Here is an 11,937-nt window from a genome sequence, read left to right as displayed (position 1 = left end):
TCTAGCCCCATAAGCTGTCTTAATGAGGACTATTTGGGGACCATACAGAAGCCATGTTAAGCTCTTGGAATGAAGAGCAGGATATGTGTAATTATAATTTTTTAAAAAAATTATTCTACATTCATTGTTTAATATAGCAAATACTTGCTGTGGGTTACAATATGTATAAAATGTTCAAGCATGTTCTCATTTAAAACTCTAGAGTTTACTCTTGTATTTAGAAGCCACAGTTCTATATACACTGTACAGCCTAGGTATATTTAGTACAGCTGCAACTCTTGTGTGTTTAGATTATGCGGTGCATGACAACTTTATTTTCTCTGACTTTTACACCTTAGGGGTAACGCAATTTTTAATGGGAATCAAGGTGGAGTCTATATATTTGGTGATGGAAGAGGCCTTATTGAAGGAAACGACATCTATGGTAATTAAATGAATATTTGCTCTGTTGCCCTTGATACTCCTTGTGTCCTTGTGCCGCATTTTGTCATATTTTACCTCTTTTAACAGGAAATGCATTAGCAGGGATTCAAATTCGGACTAACAGCTGTCCTATTGTTCGACACAACAAGATTCATGATGGCCAGCATGGTGGCATTTATGTGGTGAGTATCTCAGTATGGCTTTGAAGTGAAACAGAAATATTTTTTTCCTATAGAGACCTTTTCAGTCATTCAAAATGTGGATTATTAATGTAGGCATGCCTGCAGAGGAGTAACTGGAAGGGAAAGCAAGTTAAATGCATTAATCTGGAAGTTTTTTATTTTTCATTTAAAAGTGTTGGCAATTTGGCATCTTCAACACCTAATTTTTTTGAAAACTTGTCTTATTATATGAAATAATACTATTTGGGATATAGAACAATAGCTTGTGGTATTCATAGTTGTGATTTACCTTGGAGTTAATGGATGGCTTCAAAAGAGGGTTAAATTCATGGAGAAAAAAGCTGTGTTGTACCTCCACTGTCAGAGGCAACATGTCTCTTTATACCAGTTGCCGGGGAACTGTAGTGAGGAGAGAGCTGTTGCACTCAGGTCCTGCTTGTGGGCTTGCCACAGGCCTCTGGTTGGCCACTTTGTGAACAGCATGTTTAACTAGATGGGCCTTTGGCCTGATGCAGCAGGGCTCTTCTTCTTTACCAGCACTGACAAATTGTGATTTTGATAAATTAAAATATTAAAGCAGATTCACTCTTTCCAGTAGTGAATTAAAACAGTGAATGCTGCCAAAACAGGATCATTAAGAAACAAAAGAGGAAGTATCAGCATACTTGGGAGACTTTGAGGTTTGCAAAACTTAAAAAAAAATTAAGGGGGGACCCCAAAACACACCAGTGAGGACTGTAACCACAGAACATAGAAAAATGAACTGGCAGTGAGGAGGATAGAAGTAATGGCTGGCTGCAACTGTGAACAGAAGCACTGCTTTTTAGGAGGAACTTTAAAAACAACTTTTTTTTTTGCAGATTCCATTTGTATTTACCTATTTTTGTTTTATTTTCAGCATGAAAAAGGCCAAGGTGTAATTGAAGAAAATGAAGTGTACAGTAATACCTTGGCTGGAGTCTGGGTAACAACAGGAAGCACGCCAGTGCTGAGAAGAAATAGAATACATAGTGGTAAACAGGTATGTTCACCCTTGTTATGCAGATGGCAGTAATGCTGATTTCAAACTCTTTACCAGGTGATGGATAAAAATGTAGTTTTATAAAAATAAAAATAGGATTTTTAAATTCTAAATTGTGTGGTGTTTAAATTGTAAATACTTGTTAACTAGCTAAGTCAACTTAATCAAATCCATTAATTTCAGTGAGTCTCCTGACTTCAGGGCTGGCTCCAAAGGGTGGCCAGGTGGGGCCCTTGCTGAGGGCCCCTGGGGCTACATGGGGCCCTCTGCACCCCTTCCGTGATTTGCAGCAGGAGCTTTGGAGCCCCCACCATTCCCTCGTTCAACCTACTTTCTTGGCTGTGTTTTGTGGCTGGGCACACAGCGCGTGCACTGCTGCCCTTAACCAAGATGGCAGCTGAGGTCTGCGCCATCTTTGTTGATGGCACACATGCGTGTTACACGTGTGCATCCCTGCCATCAGCCAAGATGGCAGCAGAGGCTTCAGCCCCTCTTGGTTAAGGCTAGCCCTGCATGTGCAGCGCGCGCAGCCGCAAAACGCAGCCAAGAAAGGTAGGTGGAGTGAGAGAATGGTGAGGGCTCTGAAGCTCCTGCCCTTCGATGCGCGGCAGCAATCCTGCTGCGATGCGAATCGCGGAAGGGGAGTGCCAGGGCCCCAGCATGCTTGGGGCCAGCCCTGTCTGACTTAATTGGATAGAGGACAGAGACACTGTGGGTGAGTGGTTTCCAGGTCCGAGAACTGGGGACTTTGCCTGTTGCACTCTTTGAAGGAACAGGCACACACTTTAGGAGTGCTCTTGGAACCATGTCTGTCCATGAAGGCCTAGGTGGCCTCTGTGCAAAGAGGACCTATCGCTAGGTTCAGCTGGTGTGTCAGTTGCATCCTTTTCTGAATAATGATAGCTTGGCCACTGTGGATGATGAACTGGTAATCTCACATTTGGGCTACTGTAATGCACTCTTCGTGGGGCTTCCCTTATGATTGGTTTGGAGGCTGCAGCTAGTACAGAATGCCACAGCCTGGGTGGTGGGTGATGCCCCTTACCACATAGTCACGCCAGTGCTAACAGATGTGCCCTGGCTAAAAAACATACTGTTTTTTAAAAAAATACTTGCATATAAATCCCTAAACAACCCAGGACCAATTGGGCTGGCATAAGGAAAGGCATTAAGATCAACAGATGGAACCTATTTAGTCTTAATACAGTCTGATTATTGGCTTGTGGTGACACGGAAGCAGGATTTTTCATTGGTGGTACCAGTACTGTGGAATGCACTCCCTGCTGAAATACGATAGGTCCCTTCTATATTGGCATTCTAGCTTCTGAAGACATACCTGTTTCCACTGACATTTCCTTGACCTCTTGACCAGAGTCCCCTCTTCCATTTCTGTGCTGTTTTAATTGGATTATTTTGTTGCATATTTTAAGCATGGACATTTGTTTTAATTGGATTGTTTTCTTGTGAATTTTAATTATAGTATATTTTCAATTCTGTATTTTAACACTGGTTGTGCAGTTGGGTTTTTATGTTTTGTAAACTGCTTAGAAGCCATTCAGCGGTATATACATTAATAACATAACCCAGTGTTTTTCTTGCTTAATGTTAGCCTAGGTGTTATTTAATGTGCATATAAGCAAGTTAGACCTACAGTTAATTTCAGTCTAAACTGAATCAATGCCTCTATTAGATACCTGCTTAAAGGAGGCTTTCCTTTGTAAATATAGAACCAGTTTGATCATTTCTCAGATGTGAAGTTTTGCACTCTGCCTCCCAAGCGTAAACATTTCATTTTCAGCTGATGAAAATAAGCTATCCTGTTTGCTTAATAGCTATAAGACCTTGGTTTGCTGCTTTTTTGTGTGTGAGGATGAGGCTAGGGTAGAGGGAAGCAGAATGAAGGGAAGCACTAGAAAGAAAAGAAAAATATGTCCAGTGTGCTGGTGTCTATATTCCAATATTTAACCTGACAGAGTCTCATGAGTGCTGGTCATAAGAAAAACCCTACCTATATGGGAATGTTTTAAAGTCATGCCCTCTATAGGTAAAATAGGAAAGCATGCAAGATGTTTACAGATAGTTATAAGAATAAAACTGTAAACAACACTCTTTCACTGTAAATTAAAATGCTTTGGTGGTCAATTTGCAGTATTGTTTAAGAAATATGTGTGTTAGTGGGATACTTGATTTAAATCAACCTTTAGTGATTTAAATTGCTGCTTTAAACTGCCTTGGTTTAAAAAAAAATACACCATTTCCAAATGTCTTCTTAATGCTTCAGGTTGGTGTTTATTTCTATGACAATGGACATGGAGTCTTGGAGGACAATGATATCTATAACCATATGTACTCAGGGGTTCAAATCAGGTAAAGTACACCTTCATTTGACTTGCTTTAAAGAATTTCATATATGAACCAATTGGGCCAGTCACTGAATTCTCAACTTTTCTCCCCTTTTTAACAATTGCTTTCTCTATCTATATCCTCTAGATCTGGCTACTTTTCTTTTCTGTCCAATGGGAGATTATGTGGTGGTAGTTTTTATCCTGGGTTTGAAATTGTTGGAAGAGTCAGGCCTGTGACATTCAATGAATGGTCTTGCACTTGGCCTGGGAGGCAGATTCTGGTGGCCACATAAATTATAATTTGCTTTCCTTGATAACCAGCTATTACTGAATAACAGTAATAACATATTTGCATGAACCAAATAAATGTGCTGATATGTAACTTCACAGCATGTTGATTCATGTTAGAGTTGCATGGATTGTGCTTAAAATATTTAAAATCTGTACTGGGAATGATTTATTCAAATTATGTGTAATTGGCAGCATTAGTTTTTTAACTTTACTTATTTTTAGATAGACACATAGATAGACAGACAGACAGTTTTGAAAGCACCACATGGCCTGAACCTGGAGGACAGTACCACCACTACTTAGCTTCTGCAAATGAAGCCCCTCTGAGGATTCCATCCTCAAAGCTTTATAACTGCCACCTTGGTAACAGCAGCTGATGAAGGCAGAAGCTGAAATGTTTTGTTACTACAACAAAAACCTGTGTGTTCTTAATCACAATTATGTGTAAATGCACACAAACCTTTCTGGATTGAACCCCAAGTTGTACACTGCTGGTAATGCCTTTTCCATCTTCAGATGTATTTTAAGTCATCTGTATAAAATAAGTTAATTTTGAGTAACTTTTTTGTTTTGCTTATACACAGAACTGGAAGCAACCCCAAAATTAGGCGCAACAAAATTTGGGGAGGCCAGAATGGTGGAATTCTTGTTTATAATTCTGGTAAGCTTCATCTCTACTTAATTTTTAGATTTTAAACTATGAGACTATTCCACCCTTCTCCAAGATCTTGAAGATTCCTTTTTTGTTTTAAAGGGCTTGGCTTTATAGAAGATAATGAAATTTTTGATAATGCAATGGCTGGAGTATGGATTAAGACTGATAGTAATCCCACATTAAGAAGAAACAAAATCCATGATGGAAGAGATGGGGGCATCTGTATATTTAACGGGGGCAGAGGTATTGTCCATTCATTTTTATTATATTTACTTTTACCCAGAATGATGCCTTTTAAAAATAAAGTGAAGTCTTTGTTCTCTTTGCTTCACCAGCACCACTCTCTAAAAATGCAAGCTTAGAGTCTGTCCCATATGTTGATCCCATGATCAGTCATATTTACTATAGAAAAAGAGCTGTAATTCTTTGTTTAGCCACACAGAAGATGTCTGCATTGCAGTATCAAAATTCCACTAGCTAAACTATGGCCTTTCTCTAAGAGAGTGCCAAATTGTGGGTAAAGAAAGAGTATGTAAAATACTTCTTTCTGTTGAAGGAACTGGTCTACATTTTTCTAATTCATAAGGCTATTAGAGGTCCGCTATTTCTACCTTCTGTGGAAAACATTCATATTTCTGTTTGCTTTTTAACACTTAAAATGTAAGCAGTGTATCCACCATCACCATGAACAATGTACTTGGTAGGTTTTTTTCTGTGTTTGTAAACAAAACTGAGACTTCAGCCTGATGATCATTGTTTGTATTAGGCCTCCTTGAAGAGAATGATATCTTTAGGAATGCACAAGCTGGAGTCCTTATCAGCACGAATAGTCATCCTGTGTTACGAAAAAATAGAATATTTGACGGATTTGCTGCAGGTTTGTATTTTATTTATATTGACTTGATCTCAGAATAGTGTTAGGACATCAGCTCTAGGAGTGCTTCAGTCATTTGAAAAAATTCAGATGTTTCATAGTGTTTTAAAATCACCAGTGACTTTTACATTGTCTAAAAGATCAGTGGTAGCTTTCTCCCCACCCCACCCCGTAGAAACTACTGGCTGGCCAGAACCATTATATTTTGGACAGAAGGGTACAAAGATCATATTATGCCTGAAGAGAATTGCTGAATTAGAAATAATAGGAAACTGCTTTTTCATTGCTGGACAGTTAGGCTTTATTTATGTCATTTTGAGGCCTTCTTAATATTTCAAAACTTGCATAAAGAAATATAAAGGTTATGTCTGATCATTTTTTTAAAAAAAGTTACATTTGTCATACATTCAGTGTTTACATCCCCCCCCCAGCTAACCATAGTTTGTATCAAACATTTGTAAATAATATGAACAGTAGGCATAGGACCCCCCCAAAGGCTTGTTCACTTTACATTTTTTTCATTGTGCATCATTTTTCTTTACCAGTGGGTAAGGACAATAAGGAAGCAGAATTTTAAGAAAAGAAAGATTTTAATTTTTCATAGGGCGTAATATCTGCCCATGGTGTTTTTCTACCAGGTGCTCTTAGGAATTTTTGTTTGACATATCTCCAGTCATCACATTGCACAGCTTTTTGTAGCAGTGCTTGGAGGACTCATTCAAGGAATAGCTCTGGCCGTTGCAAGCTGTGCTGGTGATGCAAGTGATGAGAAGTTAAGCACCTTGGCTATCTCAGTCCTGCCAAAACTTGAAACCCATTTTTTTGTGCTGGGCAGATATAACACAGAGGGGAAAATACCATGTTGTTGAGATGAAGCAACATGGAAACAGGCCACAACACAAACAGTTCCAACATATACTGCAAAGCTGAAAATAATGAAGCAAGTAGGGAGACAAGTGCAAGTGGAGAAGAACTTCCGGTGAATGCAGTCTAACACAGATACATGGTCAGGATTGAGTGAGGAAAACATATTTCACATCCATTGTGTCCTCTTTATCATTCACTGGAGTTGTTCTCAATGCCTAAGGGCCTGTTACACTGGACCCAGTGAGGTGATACAAAGGATAAAATTGCTTTTATCTGCTGGGGACTGAACTTCTATTTTGGAGTAGGTGATATCCATGAAGTGTGTGGAGCAAGTTTCAGTTGCTGAGGCCCTGAGGGTGTGGACAAGGTGCTTGGTAGAACTACTTGTTTCTTGGACCCTTGCTTCTCTTGGCTTATAAAATCAGGCAGGGAGGGGTCAGCTGGTTGGGCCAGGGATATAATTAATGCTTTGCTTCAAGAGGTGGCAGTAAGACCACGCCTTAAGAAACCCGACCTAGTTTTAGGCCAGTGGCAAATGCCCTCTTACTAGGCAAGGTACTTGAGAGGGTGGCTGTCAACCAGATACAGGTACTCTTGGAGGAGATTGATTTTCTAGATCCATTTCAATTGGGATTCAGGCCTGGTTTTGGCCCCATATGATGATGGGATAGGTGGAGTGTGAGTGACCCTGTTGATTTTCCTTGGATCTCTCAGCACCTGTTAGTACTATCAACTATGGTATTCTCCTGTGATAACTAGCTAGTTGGGGGCACCACATTGTGGTGGTTCCATTCCTACCTGGATGGCCAGCTCCAGAAGGTGGCAATTGGGGAATATGGCATGGCCCCCTGAATTCTCCAGTATGGTGTCCTGCAGGGCTTGGTTATGTTCCCTATGCTATTAAATATCTACACAAAAGTGCTGAGCGAGGTCATACTGTGTTTTAGAGTGCATTGTCATCGGCATGCTGATGACACATTGCTCTTTTTCTCCTTTTCTTCTGCAGGTGAGGGAGTGGATGTGGTGAATCAGTGCCTATTTGTGATAATGGACTGGATGAGGGCCAGTAAATTTATACTTAATCCAAAACTGATATTGCTAGTGGGTTGTTCTCTTGTCAGACTGAGTGGTGTGCAGCCTGCTTTACGTGGGTCACACTCCCTCTGAAAGAGCAGGTCCGTAGTTTGGGGTTCTCTTGGATCCTCTTCTGTCACTTGAGGCACAGGTAGCCTTAGTGGCATGGAGTGCCTTCCACCAGTTTTAGCTGGCGGCCCAGCTACAACCCTGTCTAGGTAGGGATAACCTAGCTGCAGTTATCTCTGCTTTGGTAATCTCAGAGAATGGATTACTCGAATGCACTTGATGTGGGCATGCTTGGAAACTATAGCTAGTGCAGAATGCAGGTACCCAGTTGCTGACAGGCTCAAAGTGAGCTGATCATACAGTGCTGATCTTCGCAGAGCCACAGTAGCAGCCTGTATGTTTCTGGGCCCAATTCAAAGTACTGGTTTTGACCAATAATGCCCTATATTGCTCAGGATCCCAGTATCTTTTGGAGCACCTCTTCCAGTATGAATGAATATTATATTACAGTCAATGACCAGCAGAAATCACAGTACAAACTATAAAAACATCATAAAAAAGTTAACAGTACAATAACTGTATACTGATGGGCATATAAACTCAGTCTAAAAAACATTCTTCAAACTGCAACGATCATTGATTTCGCAGCTCTTTTCGATATTTAATCGCCGCAACACAAAAGCTCGCAACCTTGGATGTTACATGGGGGTTTTTATCGGCTAAAAGATATTGTAAAAAGCAGCGTCCCTACCCGGAAATTTCTGTAGGGTAGGGCTAATAAACCAACTGCGGAGGGTGTGATAAAAGGAACATTCTAATAAAACGTGGCTCATGGTCTCAACAGCACCAGTATCACATGGACAGTGACATTCAGCGAGTGGGATTTTTTGATACCTACCCTCTAAGAGTGCAGATGGTAGGGCGTTATGTGTGACCAGTGTGAATGCTTTCCTGAGTCTGGGTATATGGAGGAGGGCCAGGTAATGCGCCGGGGTAAAAACTTTTGAATAAAGACTAGGGTCAGAATTAAGACCAGCAAGGGACAGGTGGTTTTGGAATTCCATATCGAATATTCTCTGCGTAATAGCCGACTTCACTTGGGAGAAGCCTAGCACTAGGATAGTAGAGGGAGAGAAACCCAGAACGGAAAGTTTAGTAAGTAGAGATTTCTTCCATTTTGACCGATTCCAGTATGAACCTACCTGGACACTTCAATCATCATCTGTGGCCTTTCTCTATATTGCCACTTTTGACAGAGGTTTGAAGGATGGCTAATAATAATAATAATAATAATAAATATCAAGTACTTCAGTCAACACGTAATTAATTGAATAATTCACGTTCACAAGATGGAGTGGCTACTGGCAACGTTGATATTCAACATTAGTCATACTCAGAATAGACCCATTGAAATCCATGGACAGAGTATGGCTAACATTTATTTATTTATTTAATTTAATTATTATTGGATTATATCCCGCCCTTCCTCCCAGCCGGGGCCCAGGGCAGCAAACAGAAGCGCTAAAAACACTTTAAAACATCATAAAAACAGACCTTAAAATACATTAACACAAAACGATGTTAAAAACATTTTTTTAAAAAAGCTTTAAAAACATCTTTTAAAAAAGGTTAAAAACATTATTAAAAAAAATATTAACAAGCAATTCTAACACAGACGCAGATTGGGATAGGTCTCAACTTAAAAGGCTTGTTGAAAGAAGAAAGTCTTCAAAAGTCACCGAAAAGATAGCAGAGATTGCACCTGCCTAATATTCAAGGGGAAGGAATTCAACAGGGTAGGTGCTGCCACACTAAAGGTCCGTTTCCTATATTGTGCAGAACGAACCTCCTGATAAGATGGTATCTGCAGGAGGCCCTCACCTGCAGAGCGCAGTGATCAACTGAGTATATAAGGGTAAGACGGTGTTTCAGGTATCCTGGTCCCGAGCTGTATAGGGCTTTGTACACCAAACTAGAACCTTGAACTTGGCCAGGTAGCAAATGGGCAGCCAGTGCAATTCTTTCAGCAGTGGGGTGACATATTGGCGATACCCTGCCCCAGTGAGCAATCTCACAGCCACATTTTGCACCAGCTGCAGCTTCCGGACCAACCTCAAGGGCAGCCCCACATAGAGCCATTCCAGTAATCCAGCCTGGAGGTTACCAGTGCATGGACAACAATCCCGGTCCAGAAATGGCCACAGCTGTCTTACCAGTCGAAGCTGGTAAAAGGCACTCATAGCCACTGAGGTCACCTGGGCCTTTAGCGACAAAGATGGATCTAGGAGCACCCCCAGACTACGGACCTGCTCTTTCAGAGGGAGTACGACCCCATGCAAAGCAGGTAACTGACCAATTATCCGAACTCGGGAACCACCAACCCACAGTGCCTCCGTCTTGCTAGGATTCAGACTCAGTTTATTGGCCCTCATCCAGCCCACCACCAAGTCCAGGCAGCAGTCTAGGGCTTGCACAGCCTCTCCTGATTCAGATGTTACGGAGAAATAGAACTAGGCACACTGCTGACACCTCGCCCCAAAGCTCCTGATGACTGCTCCCAAGGGCTTCATATAGATGTTAAAACAGCATGGGGGACAAGATGGTACCTTGCGGCACCCCACAGCACAACTGTGGATGGCAGGCCCCATCTCTGCTATCTTTTCGGCACCTTTTGAAGACTTTCCTTTCAACAAGCCTTTTAAGTTGAGACCTATCCCAGTCTGCATCTGTGTCAGAATTGTTTAATACTTTTTTTAATAATGTTTTTAACCCTTTTAAAGGTTGTTTTTTTAAAATGCTTTTAATGCTGTTTTGTGTTAATGTATTCTAAGTTATGTTTTTATGATGTTTTAAAGTGTTTTAGTGCTCTGTTTGCCGCCCTGGGCTCCTGCTGGGAGGAAGGGTGGGTTACAAATTAAATAATAAATAAATAAACAAACTGCCAGGGGGGCGAAAGACAGTCACTCAATGCTATTCTCTGAGAGCAACCTTGGAGATAGGATTGGAACCACTGTAGAACAGTGCCCAGAAGGATACCATGGTCAACGCTATCACAAGCTGCTGAGAGATCAAGTAAGAATAACAGGGTCACATTCTGCCTGTCCTTCCCCCGATAAAGGTCATCTATCAGGGTGACCAAGGCCGATTCAGTCCCATAACCAGGCCTGAACCCAGACTAGGATGGGTCAAGATAATCTGTTTCATCCAAGAGTACTTCCAATTGCTGTGCCACAACCCTCAATCACCTTCCCTAAAAAGGGGGTATTTGCAACTGGTCGGTAGTTGTCACAAACCAATGGGTCCAGGGTGGACTTTTTCAGGAGTGGTCGGATCACCACCTCTTTCAAGGCGGCTGGAACCACTTCCTCCCACAATGATGCATTGACCACACCCTGGATCCACTCTGTCAGACCCCCTCAGCAAGCTTTAATAAGCCCAGAAGGGCAAGGGTACATTTAGATATCACTTAAAATCAATAAGAGAGAGCTGTTGCCTTCATGCTCTGCCTGTGAAACCTCCAGAGGCATCTGGTTGGGCACTGTTTGAAAAAAGGAGCGCTAGGCCAGATGGACCTTTCATCTAATCCAGAAAGCTATTTCTTACCATTCTTCCTCCACCCTCTTTATGTTCTTAAAACTTGGAACCACTCCTCCCCTGAAAACTCAGGACTTCAAAGAGCTACAACTTAATAATAAATTTGAGTTATAATTGTTGTATGATAATTCAAACAGCAAATAACTAAGGCAGATGGCATTTTAATGTTTGAATGTTGAAAGCTGCTGTCTGCTTTTATAAGAGTGCAGTTTCTACTAATATGATATTCTCAGTTGTGTGGATTGCACCAGAAAAGACAAAAATGTGTTGAAACAGGTAAATATGTTGAACCTACTCATTTTCTGCTAACCTTCCCCCCCTTTAAATTAAGGTATTGAAATAACAAATCATGCAACTGCAACTTTAGAAGGCAATCAGATTTTCAATAACCGGTTTGGAGGTTTATTTCTAGCATCTGGAGTCAATGTGACAATGAAAGGTATGTTGAATTATGCTTATTTGTAGTGGAAGCATCTAGGAACCTATATAAGCTATCTTCGCTGAAAACTCTTTGTCTATAGAGGCTAGTCTCTCATTCACTCATTTATATATATAGCCCTTTGTGACCATTGTTTTGAAGTTCAGTCTAAACAAAGATCTTC

The 11,937-nt window shown here is 41.0% G+C and overlaps 1 protein-coding gene across 1 annotated transcript in view; it reads left to right on the top strand.

The window, feature by feature from the left end:
- Positions 1 to 11,937, top strand: part of FBXO11 (F-box protein 11) — a 113,722-nt gene that overhangs the window by 91,022 nt on the left and 10,763 nt on the right. The window contains exons 13-20 of the mRNA XM_061625646.1: positions 339 to 424; positions 511 to 605; positions 1,504 to 1,626; positions 3,908 to 3,993; positions 4,847 to 4,923; positions 5,017 to 5,160; positions 5,684 to 5,794; positions 11,667 to 11,774. Coding sequence (XP_061481630.1) covers positions 339 to 424; positions 511 to 605; positions 1,504 to 1,626; positions 3,908 to 3,993; positions 4,847 to 4,923; positions 5,017 to 5,160; positions 5,684 to 5,794; positions 11,667 to 11,774 — 830 coding nt within the window. The remainder of the gene's footprint in view (positions 1 to 338; positions 425 to 510; positions 606 to 1,503; positions 1,627 to 3,907; positions 3,994 to 4,846; positions 4,924 to 5,016; positions 5,161 to 5,683; positions 5,795 to 11,666; positions 11,775 to 11,937) is intronic.

The sequence above is a fragment of the Rhineura floridana genome, chromosome 4 (assembly GCF_030035675.1).
Source record: "Rhineura floridana isolate rRhiFlo1 chromosome 4, rRhiFlo1.hap2, whole genome shotgun sequence".
In the NCBI taxonomy this organism is placed as follows: domain Eukaryota; kingdom Metazoa; phylum Chordata; class Lepidosauria; order Squamata; family Rhineuridae; genus Rhineura; species Rhineura floridana.
This window is presented reverse-complemented; position numbering and strand designations above follow the sequence as displayed.